The sequence below is a fragment of the Lucilia sericata genome, unplaced genomic scaffold (genome assembly GCF_015586225.1).
Source record: "Lucilia sericata isolate MDLA Ls3-8-SP2 unplaced genomic scaffold, ASM1558622v1 Contig000088F_arrow, whole genome shotgun sequence".
In the NCBI taxonomy this organism is placed as follows: Eukaryota; Metazoa; Arthropoda; class Insecta; order Diptera; family Calliphoridae; genus Lucilia; species Lucilia sericata.
Window position 1 is genome coordinate 285543 of NW_023994121.1, and position 24458 is coordinate 310000.

At 35.8% G+C, this 24458-nt stretch overlaps 2 protein-coding genes across 3 annotated transcripts in view; one reads left to right on the forward strand and one right to left on the reverse strand.

Moving 5' to 3' along the window:
- Window positions 1–24458, reverse strand: part of LOC119599795 (vacuolar protein sorting-associated protein 13D) — a 487269-nt gene that overhangs the window by 17243 nt on the left and 445568 nt on the right. The window lies entirely within an intron of this gene.
- On the forward strand, window positions 16304–17628 carry LOC119599797. 2 transcript variants are annotated; one of them, XR_005231095.1, is made up of 3 exons: window positions 16314–16966; window positions 17040–17254; window positions 17307–17628. XR_005231095.1 is itself a non-coding variant. In XM_037949668.1 (2 exons), exon 1 carries the CDS (start codon window positions 16434–16436, stop codon window positions 16809–16811), a length of 378 nt encoding a protein of 125 aa, XP_037805596.1. In that variant the 5' UTR covers window positions 16304–16433; the 3' UTR covers window positions 16812–16966; window positions 17040–17266. The 2 variants fall into 2 exon arrangements, 1 of the variants encoding a protein (XP_037805596.1); XM_037949668.1 differs by lacking the exon at window positions 17307–17628 and having other exon boundaries at window positions 16304–16966; window positions 17040–17266.

The following is a 24458-nucleotide window of genomic DNA, read 5'->3' on the forward strand; positions in this document are numbered from 1 at the left end:
TTATTCAACAATAAATGGCTTAACTATATCTGAGACAAGATACAATTCAAATTAAATGCTTTATTATGAAAACTAAATGACATTTTATTTTTGTAGCTGGTGTAGGGTATTATTTGGTCGGCCTCGCCCGACTTTAATTTCTTACTTGGTTTAGTTTTGCAAAAAAAAAATTTCCGCATTTGAAAACATAATTTTAGTTATATGTCATTATTATGTATGAATTCATAGTGAATGTGCTTAAATTGCTAAAAATTTTGCTATATATGTGAATCTATTTTTGAGGTTATGAAATCTGTATTCAGGTCATGAAATTCTATATCCTTAACATATTTTAATGCGCACCGAATTTTGGCATAATGCAAAAAGAAAGCTTTTATTTGACATTAATATTTACGCAAATCATATATCGCTATAGTTGTCTGAAAGCAAAATGTTTTTTCAGATAAACGCTGCTAGGGCCGCTATAAAAGAAGAAATTTAATTTTTCTTTCGCAATATCTATTTAATCCATCAATATAATGTACTGCAAAAAATTACAAAATTTTTGGATCGCGTCTTTAGTAAAAAATACAAAGAAAAAGAATTTTAAATTTTGCAAAAATTTTAAAATGATCATAAAAAGTTCGCATTTGCAAATATTTTAATGCGCATTTGACTCGGAGATTCAATTTACGCGATATTACAACTGTATTCGTAAATAACAATGAATGTCACATTTAAAAATGTCACTTTTTTAAACAAATTTCGCATATTCTTGGCAAGTTTGTAAAGGTCCTGCTCTGTCCTTAGATCTCTGACATCCACAAGATATAACTTAAATTGCGTGAAATTACTACACCTATTAAATACCGTTACTTAAATTTAATTAATGTGAACACATGGACTATTCAAAAAACTAACAAAAATAAAAAATCGCAAAATTTGTTTACAACCGTATATATGTATGTGCACCTAAAAGTATTAATGAAATTATTATAAGGATTTTTGAATGTCCAAAGTCTTGTGACTCTTGTTTATAAAGGATGGCTCTGTAAGTTATGAACTAAGAGTACAGTTTTGAAATTTATGAAAAAACTCTGATAAATTTCGAAGCATTTTTTGAATTTTTAAAATTTTAAATGTTCATAAAGTTGAGAGATAATAAGCTAGTGGTCTGAAATTATGGACATATGTACATGAGTTTTGGTATATTATACCGAAATATATCAAAACATTTACTCATTTTAAAAGATTAACGCAAATACGAGGCATTTTAATTCAGTTTCATCGATTCTTAAAAATATTTGATTTTACTCATATATTAATCATACTTTATACCAAATAGTCGATATATGTATACCCATTAATCCTTAAAGAATATTAATTTTACAAAATGTATATCTATTTTTTTGTGTTTAAAAAATTGTTAATTTTTGGATAAGTTTTATTCCTAGATTTCTGGATTTATTTTCGTGTAGTAAGTTATCAGCAATAACTTACTAGGAACTCGGAAATAATATTAATATAATATAAAAATTAAGCAGCAATTTGTAATAATATAGTTTTTACTTAATAGTTGGCCAAAATTGCAACTATTAAGCTCTTTGTTTTCCTCAAAAAATGACAAACATATGCAAATGCGATACGTGCTCGTCTTCTACTTTAGTAAGCTTTATTATAAATACCCCATCTTCCAAAAGTTCCCGTATTTGTGGCACCACCTTTGTAGGGTCTCTTTGTTAAGACTCTTTGCTAATTGGTGCTTCTAATAAAGATTTCCTTGATGATATATATATTAAACGATGCGTATTTACGAGGCTTATTAAATCATATTTTTGAATTTTCGATATTTATAAAGTTTAATTTTTTAAAACTAGCTATATAATTTTGTCATCTCATATTTTTTTTTTTTGGCCGATCATTCATGGACAAAATATGAAATATATGTAAGTATTTTCGCTAGAAGCGTATTGTAAGTACAATACTATTAAAAGTTTATTAAAAAAATATTATTTGAAAAAATGTTTGTTTTAAGTTTGATCAAATAAGTGTTAAGCAAAATAGTGAATTACTCGAAACTGTTAGATTCAGTGTAGTAATATTTTAAGTTCTAAAACATAGTTTTTTAAGGGAGGATTTCAAACGCAGAAAAAAATGCGTTTTAAGTTTTTTATTTCGTGTTCCTGTGTCCTTTTTAAATGTCTTCAACGTTTTAAAGAAGTAAATTTTTCAAAAAATATTTTTAAATACTTCTACAAATTTGATGTCAGAAGAACAAGAAGAGTTGAGAAGTATTTTGTATTATTTTTATTTTATACAGTCAGGATAATGAAATGCCAAAAATGTCCTTTCAAATTTTTATTCTTTAATATCTACATACACGCATACTACATACATATTAGTTCTTGTAAAAATAATTATGATTCAGTGAATTATACTCAAATTTATAATTGCCTGGAACATGAAAATGTTTACAGTAACTAAAATATTGTTAAAATCTAATTAAAACTAATTAAACTAGAACTAGTTCGACAATGGCGATATCAATAGCCACTAAGAACTACAACTAGTGAATTGTCAACCCACTAGCAATGTTATTTACTGTTGAATTTAACATGGGGATGTCACCGCAAGTGGCCGATTGACACCTTATGCATAACATGTTTCCATTAATATCACTAGTTCAAATTCTCCAAGCACTGAGCTATTGATCGCTTGTTCGTACGAAGCTCTAATTGTTGTTATGAAGAGCATGTAATTTTTGTAATAATTTTCTCCGCCATTAAATGCAAAGGGATACTTTCAGCATTACATTTCGTCAGAACTGTGCCATGTGGTTATTTTAAGCACTACATGTGATTATCAAAGTGACATTTTTAAGACATTTAATTTATTTAAAATGCATGCGAAATTTTATCAAATGTGAATTACTGATTAGAATGGTGAAATGTAGTGAACGTTTAGACAAAATATCGACCACTTTATTTACCAGTGGTAACTAGTTAGTTGGAAATGCGGTAACATAACTAGTGAAAGGTGCAAATTGTCACTTTTCGTACTGTAGCGAAATAAAAAAATATTTTTTAAACACACTTTGGTGAAGGGTATATATGTATACATGTAAGATTAAGAATATAGTCTTCTTACTTGTTTAAATTTCTGAAGTCATACTCATCTTGCCTTTCCTTCCAGAAAATTTATTCAATATGGCATATTTCGTCAGATAGTGACCATAGCACTGGTGAATGTGTAGTCGATCTGCAGGCCTCCCCTGTAGCCTTATCACTGGCCAGTAGTTCCGCAAACATAGACGAAAGTTTTTTATCGGTAGCAAAGGAAACCGTAAAATCCGGAAACATTATCAGTTCAGAACAGGATTTTGCACCTGCCCATATCCCTAAATATCCTATCATACCGATACACTGTGAGACACTGGTATTGATTACACCTTCAGAGTTCAATAATGATTCAGCCAATGGGAGATTGTAAGTTAACTTTTCCAACAACGTGATATACATGCTTCATGGGGAAGTTATTAGTCGAAAAAATCCTCCCTAGATACCGTATGGAATCCACCTGTGGAATATTCTGTGAGTTGATAGAAATATCCAAATTCTCCGGCCAGTTATTAAAGTGTATGGAGTTGGATTTGATGGATTTAAATGAGACCTTATGATCCCTACACAATTCATCAAATTTCACCAAATTCTCCCCGAGTATTTCCTTTGTCTTTTCAAAAGTACTGTCAAAGCAGACTATAAAAAAAACGTCAGCAAATTGGTATACTATATAGTTTTATATAGTATACTATATAGTTTTCCGAATTAATGGAGTGTAACTCTACTGTAAAAATGTTGACAAATGTGGGTGAGAAAGTACTACTCTGAGCCAATCTATTACTGGTTTGCACCGATTGTCTGCCTAATATTAAGGATCTGTTCAGCAAATAAGTTCTTAGCCAATTTGTAACATGGGGGTTGATTCCTATTCGACCCAGTTTTGCACACAGTTGCGTAACATACGTTCTATCGTAAGCTTTTTCTACATCTAGGCAAGCTACCACTACTTGGAGGCTAGATTGATTATGTGTATACAATGTATTTATCAGGTCGTTGATACACTGAGATGTTCAGGCCTATTCTGAATAATAAACTCCCAGGGAGTCTACTCCCTCTCCTATACATAAAGCATGCAAAAGGGAATAAACTCCCGGGGAAATATTGTACGTAATTGGCCCGGTTGAGTATTTCCTTTTGAATGCATATTATCTTGATGGTAAAATATTATTCTCATCAATAAATTCCTCCAACGACAGTTTAATCATATTCTCCAAAGTTTTAAGTACTCTCGCTTGTACGTAGTCATATAGGTCTATAGTTACCAATGACTTCGGGGTCCTTACCCGGTTTCAAAATTGGACATAATCTAATCATTCGGTCTGGATAAATTCGTAAGAGATCATCAAAAGCTTTCTTCTTCAAACTACTTTTTAAGTGCGGATTCTGCTTACAAATTTTCGCCATCGATAAACCTACGCGTATGGTGATATTTTCTACTAGCTGCATTTCTCACTCGGAATAGTCTTTTCGCCTCTTCATCCCACCAATTTTAATGGTGTATTTCTCATTAGAGGACATGTTACATCATCCAATTCAATTAATACAGTTCAGTTTTTGAGTCCAGGGACACAGACTTAGTATTAAAGTCTCCGCACACAAGTGTACAGAGTGAGTGTGGATGCCAACGAGAACATCCTATCCATCTTGATACCAAAATCTACATGTTAGGTGGACTATAAATATACCCTACACCACTTTAGTGGGAAGGGTATGTTGGGTTTGAGCTGATGTTTGTAACGCACAATAATATTGGTCTTATACCCACCTTAAAGTATACCAATCGGCTTACAATCATTTTCTGAGTCAATTTAGCTATGTCCGTCCGTCTGTCCGTCCATGTAAACATGGTAATCAAACTACAGGTCGCAATTTTGAAGATAATTCAATGAAATTTGGTACATGATTTTCTGTTGTCCCAAGGACGAATCCTATTAAAAATGGTTATGATCAGTCTATTATTTCGCCGCCTCACCCAGTTCCTTGCTGCCGTTTCGTTGTCAGAATAGTATTCCTCCATATTATTATCCTAAATATTCGCCTTCATGTCTGCAATTTTACGCCTTTTCTAACCGATCCAGGAAACTCTCTAGGTATGCAACACCCAATAAACCAAACGATATTATAACGATATCGAAACGATATCACTTAGGTGATAAAAACTATCATAAGTGATAGTCGTTCTCGTATCGAGAAATATAGTATTTATATACTAAATGATACCTTTCCTTATGATATCGTTTTTCCATAAAATTATGATATCGTTTTCGCTATCACAATTTCCAGGAATAACGATACACTGGCATTTCTAAACGGCTGATCCGATCGGGATAAAATTTGGCGTGAGCGTAGCCAAGGAGTATTTGAGTTTAAGCTTTGAAGATGAACCATGCAGATGCCCCAGGGACGGCGCTGTGGCGGCTCAAAGTAGGGTACCTACGACATGTAAAATTTTTAAACTCGTGCCATTTTTTTGTTTTTCACCCAAATACAAAGATTTTTATATTTTGTGAAAGCGCTCGACGAGATCTTGAAAAAACATGCTTGGACATACTACTTATCTCTTATAATATCCGAGTTATAGGCATTTAAAAATTTAGTGATACAAAATTTACCATACCTTGGTCCGCCTTTTTTTGAATACCGGGCGTAATTTTGGACCAAATGGACTCAGTTTTTTCTTGTTAGTTAGACAACAAAATTTCCAATAATATACAAAAAATTTCAGATCAATATCGTTTACAGATCCAAAAATATACGTTTTTTAATCTAAAAATTCAAAAAATTTTAGATTTTTGGCGTTTTTTTGCCAAAAATGTGTCTTAACTCTTTTATTAATAAATTAAAATTTTTATTAAGAACATATAACAATTTTATAGTTTTCTAAAAGGTATCTTTACGCAGAACGCTTTGGCGTAAAAAACTTGTCCTATTTTTTGAAAATGTTGCCACTGCGTCCTTCCGAATATGACCTATTTTTTATCAAAACTTCAACTTTGGGCGACATGTTCTAAAATCCCAAAGCTGGGATCAGAAAACTGAAAGCAGTTTTGGAAACCTCAATATGTTTTCTATTTACTCCAAAAGTATTTTCCCAGCCCTGAAAGAAATGTGGACCCTATGGGCAAAAAAGTAAAAAATCCCATTTTTGGGATTTTCATTCCTATTTTTGGGAATTGCGGGATGCCCTTTGACCTTTTCAATTTTTTTGCATTTTCTTATTTGAAATGACAAATTTAACAAGCGTTGAAAATTTCATTGAGTTTTGTTCATAAATAAAGATTTTGTCATATATTACATATTTGTTTAATTTCTAAAACTATGATTTATATCAAAATTTTAATAGGATCGCAGATAGCTACAACAATTTAGTCCATATTTATCCCTTAATATCATTTTTTAGTTAGATATGGAAATTCTCGACCCTTTACAAAAAATTTCAAGCCAATATCTCAATTACATTCAAAAATATGTTCATTTAAACCTGTGTCCTTTAATTTCATCTTTTTCATATTTTAGTATTAAGTATGACAGAACATACATTTGGTGTTGAATAAAATATTTGGACAATTTTTAAAAATTATTTAGTTAATTATTTTATTATAATATTGTATATAAAATAAAAAAAATTATAATTTTATTATGAGCCACGCACAACAACACCTAAATCACCCCACACAAATTACCTTTCCCGCCCACCGAAATATAAAACACAATTTAATACAATATCATCAGTTAGTATAATAGCTTTTTTTATTTGAACTGTTTATCTTAAACATAATACAATTAATTCTTACAACCTACTTATATAGTTAATTCCTAACACTACTTATTTTCTATAAAATAATCTGTCATATCGGTATACATATCCAGAAGGTAATATAAGTCCTTTAAATCTTCCTTGTTTTGAGATGATAGAGTTTCATAACAAATCCATCTTTTTCGCATAGTTGAAAGAACAGGATCAGAAGATAGAAGTAAACTATTAAAAATATCTTCATTCTGTGATTGCCTGGAGCATTTTCTTGAGCTGAATAGTTGAACATGCTTAAAATCTCGATTCCTCGCTTCCTGGGCTTCTTCTGTTAACTCTCCAAGTGGAAGAATATTCGATTCAATTATTATTTGACCATGACACAATACTTTGTGTACTGTTGGTGTTAGTTCCCTCTATGGATACAGAGATACAAGTAATTTAGAAATTTCAGATGTGTATTCCCCAAATCGATTTTCATTAATTTTATGTTTACTATTCAGTGCCATTAAAATAGTTTTAACTCTTCGAAGCAACTCCTTGTCGATTCCAGTTATTTTTGAAGTAATTTCAAAATCACGAAAAAAACCTTCTCGACGTATTACCGTCATTTGTACTACCGCAAATTGAAAGTGGTTTGTCGATGTTTAATCCCATCTGAACTTTAAATTCTTCTTGGATTCTGCTTTTTTCCGCAGCTCTCAGTTCTTTCAATTCTTCACTATTTTTTGTTGATTTAGTAGGATAGTTTGTTTTTTTTTTCCTGGATCGCCTTGTATGATGGTAATATATTGTGTCCTTTTTCATGCAGAGCTTTCCTTAATATTTGGTACTTATTTCGACTGAGACCCAGTTCCAACATAAGCGCTATTGCTTCCTCTTCAGTAAAATTTGATTATGATGTTGGAGTTGGTATACTTTCCACAATTCGCTTAAGTCGTTTTGGTGATGCATTAGGAAGAATAGTTGCAATATGTACGACATCCATATGTTGGTTTTCCTTTTTCAGCATTTCGTTAAATGTATCAGCAATTTCCTCATTTGAGATTGAAAAAAGTTTTTGTGTGACCCTCTTTTTTTTTACCTTGAACATAAGTCTTCGTATGACTTGCAAGGCGCTCCTATTGATGTGTTGTAAGTTGAGATTTCCGTAGTAGTTTCCATCCAACTACAAAATTTTAATCGAAATTTCTTTTGATTTCCATCCACAGACTTACTTTTTACATCAAAAAGTTTTAAAAAGTTTTCAATTTTTGATATGCCTGTTTTGTCTACTTTTCTACTATATGTAGTTTTTATATAATTTGAAATGTCTTCAATTCTTTCTGGACCTTTTGAAGATATACTCCATAAAACGGAACACAACTCTTCGTACTTTAATGTAATCTTCATTGTAGATTTATTAAATATGGTACTTAAAATCTGAGAAGTTTACTTATATACCAATTCTTGTCATTTCCGATACAGGTATTCCAAAGTAAAAAATTACGAATTGTCTACCTATTAACATTTAGGACTATATTACTATAACCTGTAATTCAGTCATTGATATTTCTTATTAGTGAATGAATCGAAATTATCATTACCTGTATATTTTTACCTACATGATCATAAACGAAACAGAACGAAATGATCTGTCGAAAAAATTTAGGTAAAAAATAGTTATAATTTTTTGAAAATTTAAGCATAATAGGACCTTTCAATTATAACAAATAGAAAAATAGGTAAATATAAGATTTAAATATGTGCTGTCATACTTAATACTAAAATATGAAAAAGATGAAATTAAAGGACACAGGTTTAAATGAACATATTTTTGAATGTAATTGAGTATTGGCTTGAAATTTTTTGTAAAGGGTCGAGAATTTCCATATCTAACTAAAAAATGATATTAAGGGATAAATATGGACTAAATTGTTGTAGCTATCTGCGATCCTATTAAAATTTTGATATAAATCATAGTTTTAGAAATTAAACAAATATGTAATATATGACAAAATCTTTATTTATGAACAAAACTCAATGAAATTTTCAACGCTTGTTAAATTTGACATTTCAAATAAGAATATGCAAAAAAAAAAAATTGAAAAGGTCAAAGGGCATTCCGCAATTCCCAAAAATAGGAATGAAAATCCCAAAAATGGGATTTTTTACTTTTTTGCCCATAGGGTCCACATTTCTTTCAGGGCTGGGAAAATACTTTTGGAGTAAATAGAAAACATATTGAGGTTTCCAAAACTGCTTTCAGTTTTCTGATCCCAGCTTTGGGATTTTAGAACTTGTCGCCCAAAGTTGAAGTTTTGATAAAAAATAGGTCATATTCGGAAGGACGCAGTGGCAACATTTTCAAAAAATAGGACAAGTTTTTTACGCCAAAGCCTTCTGCGTAAAGATACCTTTTAGAAAACTATAAAATTATTATATGTTCTTAATAAAAATTTTATTTTATTAATAAAAGAGTTAAGACACATTTTTGGCAAAAAAACGCCAAAAATCTAAAATTTTTTGAATTTTTAAATTAAAAAACGTATATTTTTGGATCTGTAAACGATATTGATCTGAAATTTTTTGTATATTATTGGAAATTTTGTTGTCTAACTAACAAGAAAAAATTGAGTCCATTTGGTCCAAAATTACGCCCGGTATTCAAAAAAAAGGCGGACCAAGGTATGGTAAATTTTGTATCACTAAATTTTTAAATGCCTATAACTCGGATATTATAAGAGATAAGTAGTATGTCCAAGCATGTTTTTTCAAGATCTCGTCGAGCGCTTTGACAAAATATAAAAATCTTTGTATTTGGGTGAAAAACAAAAAAATGGCACGAGTTTAAAAATTTTACATGTCGTAGGTACCCTACTTTGAGCCACCACAGCGCCGTCCCTGGGGCATCTGCAGGGTTCATCTTCAAAACTTAAACTCGAATACTCCTTGGCTACGCTCACGCCAAATTTTATTCCGATCGGATCAGCCGTTTAGAAATGCCAGATTTATTTCCAAAAAATTTCCATTCTGCCCCACTGTGGCGATAGAGATCTTAAAATTATATTTAAATCGTTAAATTGTTAAACTAAATATTTCGCTAAAATATAATAAGACGCTGAAAATTTGTATTTCATTCATTTCAAAAACCTGAAACTTCAAAATTGCATAAATATCAATTTACCGCAAAACCTAAATATCGAAATATGAATTTATTCGTATTTATTTACTAAAAATTTCATTTCATTTTCATTTAGTAACTTTTTAAGAGCAAGAGATGTGAAAAGAGCTATTTTTGAAGTTTTAACTCTATAAAAATCGAAGTACAAAGTAGTGAGTTGTGCTAAGTTTTGTAAAAATATTGCATATTTTTTCCGTACAAAAACTTTCATGTATCTGTTTTTTTTTTTTGTAACAAGTTTAAAAAATTGTTTATAAACATTTTTATACAAAAATATATTTGTATGGAAAAATGAAAAACTTCGAGAAACATGCTATTAGAAAACTTAGCATAACTCATCCAGTTTTTCTACTAAACTAAATTTTCCCAAAAAGTACCCGTTAGCATTTGATGATTTGTATCTTAAATAAAAGGTATTTAAAAGGTCTACTTTCCTATGATAAATGGAGTTTGTAAGTTTTTTGCTCCATCGTAATTTATTGGTATTTAAAAAAATTGGCATTGGAAAAAATAATAGAAACGATTCACGGTATTACACTGGGGACATAAGCTGAAATTTCTTAAACTACGTTTTGTACTTATTTTTAAAAATTTTAATTATAAATGAAATTCTAAATATAAAAGTATACTTTTCACTTTAATTTTTATTTTTTAACATTTGTTTTTTCGAAGCTTGATTGACCATATGGATCCTGAAAGCTAAATCAGAGGCCCAACTTTCAAGTTTTCTTAAATAAAAATTTCAGATAGTGAAAGAAAGGTCTTCTAATGGTTAAATTATCTAAAAAATTAGTTTTTGAGAAGATTTCGAGAAGAAAAAGTTTTGAACCCACTTATAGATAAGGACAATCTACCGATTTTTGGGCCAAATTTCTATATTTTACAATACGACCTGTTCTTGGTGGTTAAAAAGGGGCTTAAATATCAAAGTATGTTGATGGATTTGTGAAATAATGTTAAAATAAGTTAAATTTAACACAAAATTTTTTTTCGTTTTTTTAAGTCGTTTTCTCAGAAACTACAAAAGATTATTCGATGAATTTTGTCACACATTATTTTTTTACCCAGGGCTCAATTATATTGAAAATCAAAATAATCGATCCAAATTTCCCATAGCCCCCATACCAAGGTATATATTCTCGGAAATTAAATATATCGGTATCAACACAAAATTTTGTACATGAAAATATAATATGAACAGAAAGCACACTATCAACGTAGATCTCAGTCGGTCCACAATTGGTCATAGCTCCCATATAAGGTCCACTTTCGAAAATCACCTAAACGCACATATTTCATTGATAAATAAAGCTATTGGATAGAATTCGAATTGAATATGTTTTGTGTACATACAAATCATTCTACCAAATTTTTTACGGATCGGGCTCCCATATAAGGCCCACTTCCGAAAATCACTTAAAAGCTCATTTTTCATTGTCAAATAAAGCTATCTTGATAAAATTCGACACAAATATGTTTTGTCTAAATATAAATCACTCTACGAAATTCTAAGGCTATAGAGATAAAATTCGACTTGAATTTGTTTTGTGTACATATAAATCATTCTACCAAATTGTTCACGGATCGGTCCATAATTGTTCATAGCTCCCATATAAGGCCCACTTCCAAAAATCACTTAAACGCTCATATTTCATTGTCAAATAAAGTTATCTTGATAAAATTCGACACAAATATGTTTTGTCTTTATATGAATCACTCTACTAAATTTTTTCCGGATAGGCTTCCATATAAGGTCCACTTACGAAAATCATTTAAACGCATATATTTCTTTGAATAATAAAGCTATCGGGATAAAGTACGACTTGAATATATTTTGTGAGCATATGAATCATTCTACCAAATTTTTTCCGGATCGGCCCATATTTGGTAATAGCTTTTTTATAAGGTCTACTTCAAAAAATCACTTAAACGCACATATTTCATTATCAAATAAAGATATCTTGATAAAATTCCACACAAATATGTTTTGTGAACATATTAATCATTCTACGAAATTTTTCCGTATAGGCTCGTAATTGGTCAAGCTCCTGTATAAAGTCCACTTCCGAAAATCACTTAAACGCACATATTTCATTAATTAATAAATCTATTGGAGTAAAATTTGACATGACATGCATATAAATCATTATACGAAATTTTTTCCTTATCGGTGCATAATTGGTCACACCTAAATGCACATTGACAATCATAGTTATCGGGATAAAATTCGACATTAATGTGTATTTTGTGTATATAAATCATTCTACGGAATATTCTTCCGGATCGGACTATAAGTTGTATTAGCTCCCACATAAGTTTTACTTTTGCAAATCACTTAATACCACTTAATTCGTTATTAAATGATTATATCCGGATAAAATTCGACAGGAGTATGTTCTAAATATAGATAAATCATTCTATTAAATTGTTTTCGAACTGGCCTATTAATATACATTTTTTTGGACCTAATCAAAATAAGTTCGTCATATGCATAAATGTTAGTACTCTCAATACGGAAACAAAAATGTTGCCAAGTTATCTAAAAATTAGGTAGTTAAATGGGTTTTAATAAAAAGTGAGTTGCTGGTGGAGGGTATTTAAGATTCGGCATAGCCGAATATAGCACTCTTACTTGTTTTAATATAGGATTTTTATACAAATTTTCAAATTTTGGTGTGGTCTCAAGGACAAGTTTACACGTTTCAGAACAATTAAAGAATATTGGCATATATTATATTTTTGCACATTCAATCGAGGCTCTGGAAACGTTGCTAGATATTCCACTCATTGAAATATATTTAAGATATGAGGCGGCGCTTACAGTCGAACGGTTCTTTACTTTAGGCGAAGTGGACAAAAGCGGTTATAGGAAACGTCATCAATGTATACTGGACACATTGGAAGGTTATACACAATCATATAACGTGCTGATCCCAGATAGAATGTCTTGGTCAAGAGGAACATTAGAGTAAATACCAGTAGGGATCCGTTGTTACACGGATGGCTCTAAATTTGGGGACTAAGTGGGCCTGGGATTTTATATTGAGGACCCAGAAACAGAAATATACACAAGCTTCCAGGCAGAAGTCCGAGCAATAACAGAATATGTAAATTGGATTAGAATTAATATGGCGCCCACAGGTCTTAGGTCCAAAAGGTAAAGTTTACATCATATGGGTACCAGGCCACTCGGGAATATTCGGCAACGAAAGGGTGAATGCAATAGCTTTAAAGGGATGGAAGCTCGAGGTAGTTAACCTGACGCAAAACCGCGGCAACAAAAGCTGAATTAAAAATATGGGTGAGAGAATCCCATAAGGACTGCTAGAGTAATGAAACGGTGGGTAGAACCACATAGATCCTATGGGGTGGCTCTGATGAAAGCAAGACGAGAAATCTCCTCAAAATGAGCAAGTCTGAGGTTAGTATGATTGTACGTATTCTGAGTGGACACACCGAATTACGAGCACTTCTACAAAAAATTGGAAGTGCGGATTCAGACGAATGTAGAGAGGACAGTGAAACTCTGGAGCATTTTCTTTGCCACTGTCAGGCATTCGTCGAAGTTAGATCCAAGTATCTTGGAAGTGATGTTATTCCGGCAATAACATTCCTGACTAACACTAATTGGAAAAACTGAGTTTCTGAACATTGAAAAATAATACATTCAGTGAATAATTTTTTTCATGAAAAGGAGCACACAACAGGCCCGATAGTGACCTAGGTGTATTTCTTCAGATTTGATGTAGTAAACACACTTCTATCAACTAACCTAAGCCATATTAAGACATATTCAGTTTTTTAGATCATATTATATGCATTATTCTTAAAGTTTTTAATTTAAATAAAAATTATGAAAGAAAAAATTCATGAAAAACATGTAAAAAGATTGAATAAAAAATATATCATATTCATATTTACTGTATATCACGTCACATATGTAGTTTTGGAGTATAATTGTCAAACTAAACAGATAATGACAACTAAAATCAATCGAAATTGATAAAAATGTCTCGATAGTTAAACTAATGATTAAAAAATTAGTAGAAATATCATTTAATATGTTTATTATCTATAAGACCCTGTAACAATTTTGAAAAAAAGCTTTCACACATAGAAAAGTTGATATGCATGAGAAACTAGAGTCCATCTATAGCTATTCTGCATACTCCGTTTTTTATAAATAGTTCTTATGTCCTTATAAAAGGACTCCAAAGTTCAAAGGACTGACAACTTCATACTTTTTTGTGACAAATTTTCTTTAAGCTCCCTTTTCTTTTTTAATCATGATGAATTGAAACAAATAAAATTATTTTGCAGCAGAGATAGTCAGCTTCATTGGACGTTAATATTAATACCAATTTTTTATATAAATTTGGAATTCCATCTTTTGAAATCGTATGTCCTTTAAACTTTAAGGTCCTTTTACGGGGGCATAAGAGCTGATTATGAAAAACTGAGTACACAGAGTTCATACAAATGGCCCATAGTTTTCTGTACACATAGATTTTTTCATGTGTAAAAATGACTGTTGCACGATGTAATAAATAGTTTTGACAATTTAATGACCATTTCCAAAAATCAATTGACGATTTTTTCCTAGAAATTTGACGATTTTGCACCCAAATCATCCGGCAACTATGCCGATCACAAAAAAACACAGAAACAATTCACACACGAATGTTTAAAAAATTTAATCGAAAAAGAAATAGTAACATATGAAGGAAAGAAATAGTAACATATGAAGGAACTACCCTTCACGAAGGGTAGTTCATTCACGAAGGGTAGTCATCTTGTCGCGATGTGAAGGCTTAAGTGCGATGAATCTCATGGGCCATGCTGACGGAGACAGCTTTGCTTGAGCTGGCTGCCTCCTAGGGGTCACCCTTGTCAGACGGGTCATGAGACGAGCACGAAACTAAGAACTACCCCTCCCACCTAACAGACGTCTGTTTCCCACATTGGGCGGTCTGTTAGTAACGATCTGTTGATTTGCTTCTCCTGTCACTGAGACAGGGCAATCAACAGAAAGTCCGTTTTGAATCATTTGATTCACGCACTTAAGTGTGCAAGTCCTGAAATCCATCAAGCGTCTGTTCCAGATTGGACGGCTTGATGGTCTGTTTGCTCCCAGTGGGACGGCAGTTTATAGTCCTGGCAGTAGGCCAAAAATGCAACAAAACCACCCCCCCCCCAAGAATGTCAGAGAAAAAAGAATGCCCCTCGTATCCGGTCCGGGGCTTGATAATATCCGGAGACCCTATTCCCACAGCGGCGACACCGGGCTGTGGTGAATCGAATGCGACTGGCGTCCGGACTAGTCAGGTGGTAGCACCCGGCTTGAGCAACAACAACAACAACAACAACCGCAAGTAGCCGGCCCAAGCTGGCTGCTTGTAAACCAAAACCGCCCACTAAGCCTTCGGGTGTGGGTAAAGGTCCCAGCGGTGAGGTACCTCTGCCTGTCGTGGCGAGTACCTCTGCAGCCGCAAAAGCAGCCCTTGCTGATTCAAAGTCAGCTCAATCCCTATCTTCGGGTGACAACAAGGTCTCCCAAGTGCCCTGTGCGAATGTGGAATCGTCGACCCCGATGTCGGATTCCTCTGCTGCACCTCCCCCTACATTGGAAAAGTCGTCGAACTCGTTGTCGGGCTCTTCCAATGTATCCCTAGAGTCTTCCCCCAGGCACAAAACACCTTCCAGAAGGGCTTTTGTTCATCGGCGGGCCGCCGAGCGCATCGTTGAGCGTCATGGCGCCAAACCCAACGATGCTTTAACGAGAGACGAGAAATCGTCCCTCGATTGGGCGAAAAGCCTCCTGGCTAGGCTAAAGGGCTCCGATCCTCCAGCTGAGGCAGAAGTGGTTAGACCTGCTGCCGAGGCGCCTAAACGGCAACGATCTGAGGAGGAGACCCTTACTTCTATGCCGAACGACCAGCCGACTAAACGTCAAAAACAGGCGCAAACCATTGTCATCAATAGACCTTTCAGTGAGGTGGCTAGAAACCCACTGGTAAGGGCTATTGTTGACCAAAGCAACAGCGACGGAGCCATCTCCCAGGAAAAATGGGGGACTATCCGTCAGAAGATGCTAGGCGTGTACTGGAAGATCCTCAAGGAGAATCCAGGACCCGCCCCCCAAAACGATGATGCTGGTTGGTACCAGGGTCACATTAAGCTGCTAGCTTGTTCAAATGAGCGCTCTGCGCTTCTGCTCAAGCTAGCTATTCAATCCCTTGGGGAAGTGTGGCCAGGTGCAAGGTTGGACGTGATCCCGGTTAGCGAAATTCCTCGCAGGCCGAGATCAATTGCCACCATCCCAACTGAGCCACATGACCCGGCGGAAATTCTGGCGTTCCTACAAAGCGGAAATCCTCATCTACCTACCCATGATTGGAAGGTGGTGAAGGTTTCCGCCCCGATGGGAAATGTCAGAAAGGCGACTGTTGTCCTTAATAAGGAAACGTTGGCGCCATTGCGTGAATGCGGAGGTAAAGTTTACTATGGTTTTGATAGTATCTCCCTTCGCATTTATCGCAGTGACGCCAAACGCAGCGCCGCCGCCTCTGGTACTAAGCCGGAGGCTCCGTCCAAGGAGGATAATGGAAAGGCCGACGATCCCGCTGGTTCTGAGAACCAAGAAGACTCCCAGTCTACCACAGGTATAATGGGTGAGCTTCTTGGCAATCTGAAGTTAGCGGAGGATGGAGACAGTTCGCAGGATTCCGATCCTGAGGACGTCGACGTCACTGTCGTGTACGATCCTGATCTCGGAGATGGTGAAGGTAACCCAGATTAACCTTCACCACTCCAAAGCAGCATCAGCTGCTTTGCTCCTCCGGATGGCTGAGAGAGGGGAGGAGCTCATCTTGGTCCAAGAACCGTGGACCCACCACGGCAAAATCCTTGGACTATCTCTCAGAGGTTACAAACTTCTGTTTTCAAATCCTGCAGGTAATATTAAAAATATTAGAGCCTGTATTCTGGCCAAAAACCATTTAGATATCTTCATCTTATCTGATTACAGCGATGAGGATACGGTAGCGGCGGCACTTGAGACCGGAAACTCCACCATCTGGCTCCTTAGCTGCTATATGGCGCATGACCATGGTGAACAACCGCCAAACGACCTGGTCAGAGATCTAATGCGCGAAGCAAATAGGCGTCACGTTCCTGTGATAATTGGCGCTGATGCAAATGCTCATCACAGTGTCTGGGGCAGTTCAGACACCAACAGTAGAGGTGAGTGTTTACTTGACTTTTTATTAGAATTTAATATGACAGTCGTTAATAGAGGTTCAGAACCTACTTTTGTTGTGACAAACAGAAAGGAAGTTCTGGATATTACAGCTATTAGTACAAACTACATAGAATTGATCAAAGATTGGAATGTCTCCAATGACTGCTCCTTCTCTGATCACCGCTACCTGGACTTTGACATAGTGGTCCAGGTCAAAGTTTCAAAACCCTTTCTAAATAGAAGGAAAACAAATTGGGAGAGGCACAAAGCTTCTCTGAGTACTATTCTTCCCTCTGCTCCGACGGTAGAGAGCATAAGGGATATTGATTTGGCTGCAAATTGGATTGCTAGTTCTCTGAGCGTTGCCACGAAGAGATCTTGTAGATTATCCAGTGGCCTAAAAAAGGACAAACCACCGTGGTGGAGTCCTGACATAGCGAGCATGAGAAGGACATGCCGCCGTTCTTTTAACGAGGCTAAGAGATCAGGTAACTGGTCCCTTTATAAGGCAAACGTTAATAAGTTTAAAAATTTGGTTCGGAATGCGAAGCGGAACTCGTGGAGGGTTTTCTGTAGCAATATTGAAAGCTCTTCCGAAACCAGTCGTCTCCGTAAAATTTTGTCAAAGTCCCCTTCTGTTCCTAGCTATATACAGAAAATGGATGGGAGCTGGACTTCAGGTAGTCAGGAGACTTTAGAGCTTCTCCTTAGTACTCACTTTCCTGGTTGTATTCCAATTAGTGATTTGACTAATTTCTCTCCAACTTCAATGCGGACTGTAACACACGTGCCTATTGAAGATGACATTATCCGTTGGGCAATTAAAAGCTTTGATCCTTTCAAAGCGCCCGGCCCTGATGGTATTATTCCTGCAGATCTTCAACACAATATAGATCTTGTAGTTCCTTGGCTGCGGAACTTATACACAGCCTGTCTCTCTTGGTCATACATTCCTACTCAATGGACCAAGTGTAATGTGATTTTTATTCCCAAGGGGGGAAAAACTTCACACACTAAGGCAAAAGATTACAGACCAATATGTCTGGCATCATTTATGCTGAAAACATTGGAAAGGATAATCGATATCCACATTAGGACCTCGATAGATAAATCCTTTCTCTCTGCCTCTCAACATGCATACACGAAGGGCAAATCTGTTGAGACGGCTCTTCATACTCTCGTTGGTCATATTGAAAAATCCATGAGGTATGGAAATTATTCACTGGTTGCCTTTCTTGATATAGAAGGCGCTTTTAATAACGTCAATCCTGCATCTATCTGCCAATCTCTATCTCGGGCTGGGTTTGGTAGGTCAGTTGTGGGATTTGTCGAGAGTCTTCTCTCAAATAGGATCATTGAATCCTCCTTAGGAGATACAGTAATCTCTAGTAAAGCTTTAAGAGGTACTCCACAAGGGGGAGTACTATCACCACTCTTATGGAACATGGCCATAAATGATATTCTGGTAAAACTAGACTCTCTTGGCTATAAAACAGTCGCCTATGCTGATGACGTCGCGGTTGCGGTATCAGGCGATCACCTTGAAACCATATCCCAAAGGCTAGAACAAGCACTAAAGATCATTAGCTCGTGGAGTGTCGAATGTGGTCTTAGTGTAAATCCTAGTAAAACGGAACTTGTGCTATTCTCTAGCAAATACAAGATTCCTTTATTTCCTCTTCCTTGCCTTAACGGCGAAGTATTAAAACTCTCGGACAGCGCTAAATATCTTGGCGTTATCCTAGATAAGAGACTATCTTGGAGTACAAATGTACTCTCTAGGGCATCTAAAGCCATTACGGCACTATATGTTTGTAGGAAGGCTATAGGAACATGCTGGGGCATAAATCCAAAGAATGTTCACTGGCTCTTTGAGGCAGTTATTAAACCTATTATGCTATATGGGGTTGTTGTATGGTGGCACGCGCTTGAAAAGGCTTCACTCAGACAACAACTGGAAAAAGTAATGAGATCAACTGCGCTTCTTATAACAGGCGCTCTCAGAACAACTCCTTCGAAGGCGTTGTTCACTATGCTCAACTGGCTCTCGGTCGATCTCCTTGCAAGGAAATTGGCTATGTCAACTGCGGCCAGATTGAGTGTAACTGGCAAATGGAAACAATGCTCCATAGGCCATGCTAGGATCATAGATCTTATACCGGATAATCAGTACATTGTTGATTATTGTATTCCAGTACCATCTCTAGTGAGAAAGTTCCAATATCATATATCTTCGGAGTATGAGGAATCTCTCCTTCCGCCGAATAATTGCTTCCGAGTGTATACAGACGGATCCAAGACGACGAAAGGAGTTGGTGGTGGCATTTTCATTGAGGAATTTGGAACGAAAATCTCCTTTCGACTTAATGATGAATGTAGTATCCTTCAGGCTGAAATATCGGCGATAAGGAGGGCGGTAAATTGGCTAAGGTACTATCGGATATCTAATAGGGATATCAGAATTTATACTGATAGTCAAGCTGCTATTAAATCCCTAACTGGTGTGTTCTCCACATCCAAAATTGTCCATGAATGCCGGACGTCTCTCAATGAGATGGCGAGACATTCGAACATCACCCTAATCTGGGTAAAGGGACATGGGAATTCGTATGGCAACGGTATTGCTGACACATTGGCAAGAGCTGGCACTATGCTTAGCAGAATGGATATTGATCAGTTCTGCGGTATACCACTACTTGCAGTTAAGAGGCAAATCAGTGAAAAATGCCTCTGCATCGCTCGCGACAAATGGTCGCGTGAACACACGTGCTCAACATGTAGAGCACTGTGGCCACAAATGGATCCTCAAAGGTCTAAATATCTTCTTGGTCTCCAAAGACCGCAGTTAAGTAGGCTGATATCAATAATCACTGGCCACTGTAAATTTGGGAACCATGCTAGACGCATTGGTCTCCCGTTCAACGACTACTGTAGGAGTTGTCAAAACGAGGATGAAGAAGAGACTATTACTCATCTTCTCTGCGATTGTCCTGCCTTGGCGGAGGCCCGTTTTCAGACGCTTGGATCGACCTATTTTGGTGATCTAACCGAATTGTCAAACATTCAATTAGAACGTCTTCTAGAGTTCATTAATTTGTCAAAATGGGTGTGAATCCTATTACTCACACTACTCATCCACGGCAGCTGCCCTGGCTTTCTCATTTCTCATCATCTTCTTCTCTCTGCAAATGTCTCTGTTCTTTCACTCTCCTCTATCTCTCCCTCTCTTTTCTTTTCTTCTTCTTACAGGTATTTTTACAAAGGGATCAACATGGACCCAAGTAAAGCCGAAATTGGCTACCTGTGTAAACCTAAACCTAACGTAAACCTAAACCTAGGCGAAACCAGTGATGCCAGGAGATTTTTTCATAAATCCTTACGCCCCACCCCTAGTCCGCCAATTTATAACCGAAATATTCACATGGTTGTCAAAGTTCTTCGTCTAAAATTTGAATATTCTAACTGTAATTACAACCCAGACATGAGAATTTTTATATTTAATTCATATGGGAGGTAACAAGCGCCCTACTGCTTGCACGATGTAATAAATAGTTTTGACGATTTAATGACCATTTCCAAAAATCAATTGACGATTTTTTCCTAGAAATTTGACGATTTTGCACCCAAATCATCTGGCAACTATGCCGATCACAAAAAAACACAGAAACAATTCACACACGAATGTTTAAAAAATTTAATCGAAAAAGAAATAGTAACATATAGGCGAAACCAGTGATGCCAGGAGATTTTTTCAGAAATCCTTACGCCCCACCCCTAGTCCGCCAATTTATAACCGAAATATTCACATAGTTGTCAAAGTTCTTCGTCCAAAAATTGAATATTCTAACTGTAATTACAACCCAGACATGAAAATTTGTATATCTAATTCATGTGGGAGGTAACAAGCGCCCTACTGCTTGTCCGCAAATTTATTAACCAAATGTTCACATGGATGTTGGGAATGTTCGTGCAAAATTTTAGGATTTTAGCTCTAATAGTTTCTCTGATATATGAGAGGTTCTTTGCCCACCCTATGAAAGTCCGCCATTTTCTCCCAACTGTTCACATGGATGTTAAAGTCCTTTGAAGATTCTAGCTCTAATATTTTCCCAGATAAACGAAGTGATGTGTTTAATTCATATGGGAGGTGCCACGTCCCCTTTTGCTAGTTCGCCAATTTCAGATTTATGCCTAAGTTCTTCATGCAAAATTTGAGGATTTTAGCTCTAATAGTTTTGCAGATATACAATTCATATGAGAGGTTCCAAGACCCCATAGTGAAAATCCGCCCATTTTTCACCGAAATGTTCACGTGGACGTTAAAATTCTTTTTGCAAAATTTAAAGATTATTGCTCTAATTGTTTCTCAGATAAACGAAATGTTCTGTTGTACATATGGGAGGTGTCATTCCCCTATTGCTAGTCCGCCAATTTATTACCCTAATATTCACATGGATGCAAAAGTTAGTCGTGCAAAATTTAAGTATCTAAGTTGTAATAGTTTCTCAGATATACGAATTTTTGCATTTTATTCTTATGGGAGGTGCCAAGCCCCCCTAATGAAAGTCCGCCCGTTTTTCCTCCATATGTCCACATGGATGTTAAAGTTCTTCCTGCAAAATTTTAAGATTCTAGCTGTAATAGTTTCCCAGATAAACGAATTTTTGTATTTAATTCATATGGGAGGTACCGCGCTCCCTATTGCTAGTCCGTCCATTTTTTGTCCTAAATATTCATGTTATGTTATTATGGACGAATCAACAGAAGAAGAAGATATTGTAAGTGCAATAAAAATAGCGACAGACATGGATCTCGTAGATGCTAAAGTTCTCAATGTTAGAGAATCCTTCGGGAAAACTAAACAAGCTCTGGTACAAATCCCGGAGAATACAGCCGCAGTTCTTCTAAAGAACTCCAAAATTAGAATTGGATGGGTGCTGTGCAGAGTGAAAATGAAGGCAAAAGCCATGCTTTAGATGCCTAGATCAAGGTCACATGGCTAACAATGGTGCCGATAGAACAAATGTGTGTAGAAAATGCTGCAAACCGGGCCACAAACTCAAAGATTGTAGAGAAGAACTTAGATGCATATTATGCCAAGAAGCAGGTCTAAAGAATATAGAACATTACATAGGCAGTATGTTCTGTATAAACAATAGAAAAGAATCCCGAAAAAATTACTAAGAAGTTTCTTCAAGTAAACCTTGGTCGAGGTAGAGAAGCACAGGATCTTATGATCCTGATATAGATATAGTGTTAGTTAGTGAACCATATTGTAAGCCATCGTTTCTAAACTGGTATGAAGATATTAGCCACCGCGCAGCTATACTCGTGAGAAAAAAGCATGCAAATGTTAGAGAAATCGACGAGAATAATACAGGCTTCGTATATGCAACAATTGATGGCATTAGGATTTACAGTTGTTATTTTTCACCTAATATAAGCCATGACGATTTCGTAACTGCTATAAACAATCTAGAAGAATCTATTCGAACAGCAAGAAGCAAAGTTCTCATAGGTGGAGACTTCAACAGTAAATCTCCGGAGTGGAACTCTCACTTATTAGATAACAGGGGCACAATAGTGAGCGAGATGATCGGCAGTCTTGGTCTTACTATTTTTAACGAAGGCGAAAATTTAACTTTTAGAAGGCCCCCAGGTGGTAGCATAATTGACATCACATTCGGGACAACGAATCTCTACAATGATAATATGAACTGGATGGTACTTGAGGATTTTACACTTAGTGATCATCAGTACATTACATTTTCCATTGACGGCAAAGAGCGAAGAACAAGAATTCCGAACGAAGACAACAATGTTGAGTCAGTCGTAAAATCACTGACCGACATATTAACTAAGGCGTGTAACGTAGGAATGACGAGAGTCCAACCATAAAGAAACAAACCATCCGTTTACTGGTGGAATGACGAGGTGTGAGGCGTGAGTTAAGGAAAAAAAGTCTATTAGTCAGCAGAGCAACCACGAGGAACTATAGAGATCTTTCCCTTAAGCTGGAATACAAAAGATCCCGAAAAATATTTAAAAGTGCAATCAAAAAGAGCAAAAAAGATGTTGGCTTGAGCTCTGCAATGAAATCGATTCCGACCCCTGGGGTAAACCATACCAGATTGTCAGGAAAAAACTAGGTGCAATAAAACCCATACCTGGCATAAAAGAGCAAATGTGGGCGAAGCAAATAGTAGAAACATTGTTCCCCTTTGACAATGATGGCTATCACACTGAAGCACTACAGCAAAGAAACGGATTCTATCCTTTGAGTATAGATGAATTGAAAATAGCAACGAATAATCTAAAAACTGGTAAATGCCCTGGTCCCGATGGTATACCAAATACTGTATTAAAACTAGTAAGCGAAACATGGCCTGAATTGTTAATACACACGTTTAACATATGCCTAGAAAAAGGAGAATTTCCCTCGAAGTGGAAAATACAAAAACTAGTGCTCTTACGGAAAGGCGACAAACCGTTAAACGAAGCAAACACGTACAGACCATTATGTACGCTTGATTCGCTTGGAAAACTTCTTGAGTCCCTAATTCTGAACAGGCTCTCTAAAAAAATTGATGAACTTGGTAGCTTATCGTGTAACCAGTATGGCTTCCGCAAAGGAAAATGCACTGTTGACGCCATCAACGAAGTATAGAATAATAGGATATGCAGATGATATTGCGCTGGTAGTTTCTCAGCCTACATCTGAACTTTTAGAAATAGTCACAAATGACAGCCTTAATAGGTGTAATTCATGGCTAAAAAAATCCGGACTGCAACTAGCTGCAGCAAAAACAGAATCTATACTTGTTACATCTAGGAGAGTCTTTTCCACACCAAGGGCAATGACATTGCCTTCAAGCGAGATTTATGTTACCTAGGAGTACAGTTAGACGATAAGTTAAGCTTCAAACAGCACATCTCTAACATACGAAACAAGGCCTTACAAACAGCAGCTGCATTAGCCAGAATAATGCCCAATCGAGGTGGCCCAAAGCCTTATACCAGAAAAGTTATAAATAGTGTCGTTCATTCGCAGGTACTTTACGCAGCCCCAACATTTGCCTCAGCAATGAACAATAAATGTAAAGTAAGAGAGCTACAAAAACCATTGAGAATTAGCGCTCTATGAATTATTTCTGCGTACCGCACAGTACCAACATCAGCAGCCCTGGTACTCGCTGGACTCCCGCC

What these genes read in the sequence shown, in the direction of transcription:
- LOC119599797 (XM_037949668.1), top strand. Translation starts at nt 16,434, where the DNA reads ATGGGAAATGTCAGAAAGGCGACTGTTGTCCTTAATAAGGAAACGTTG.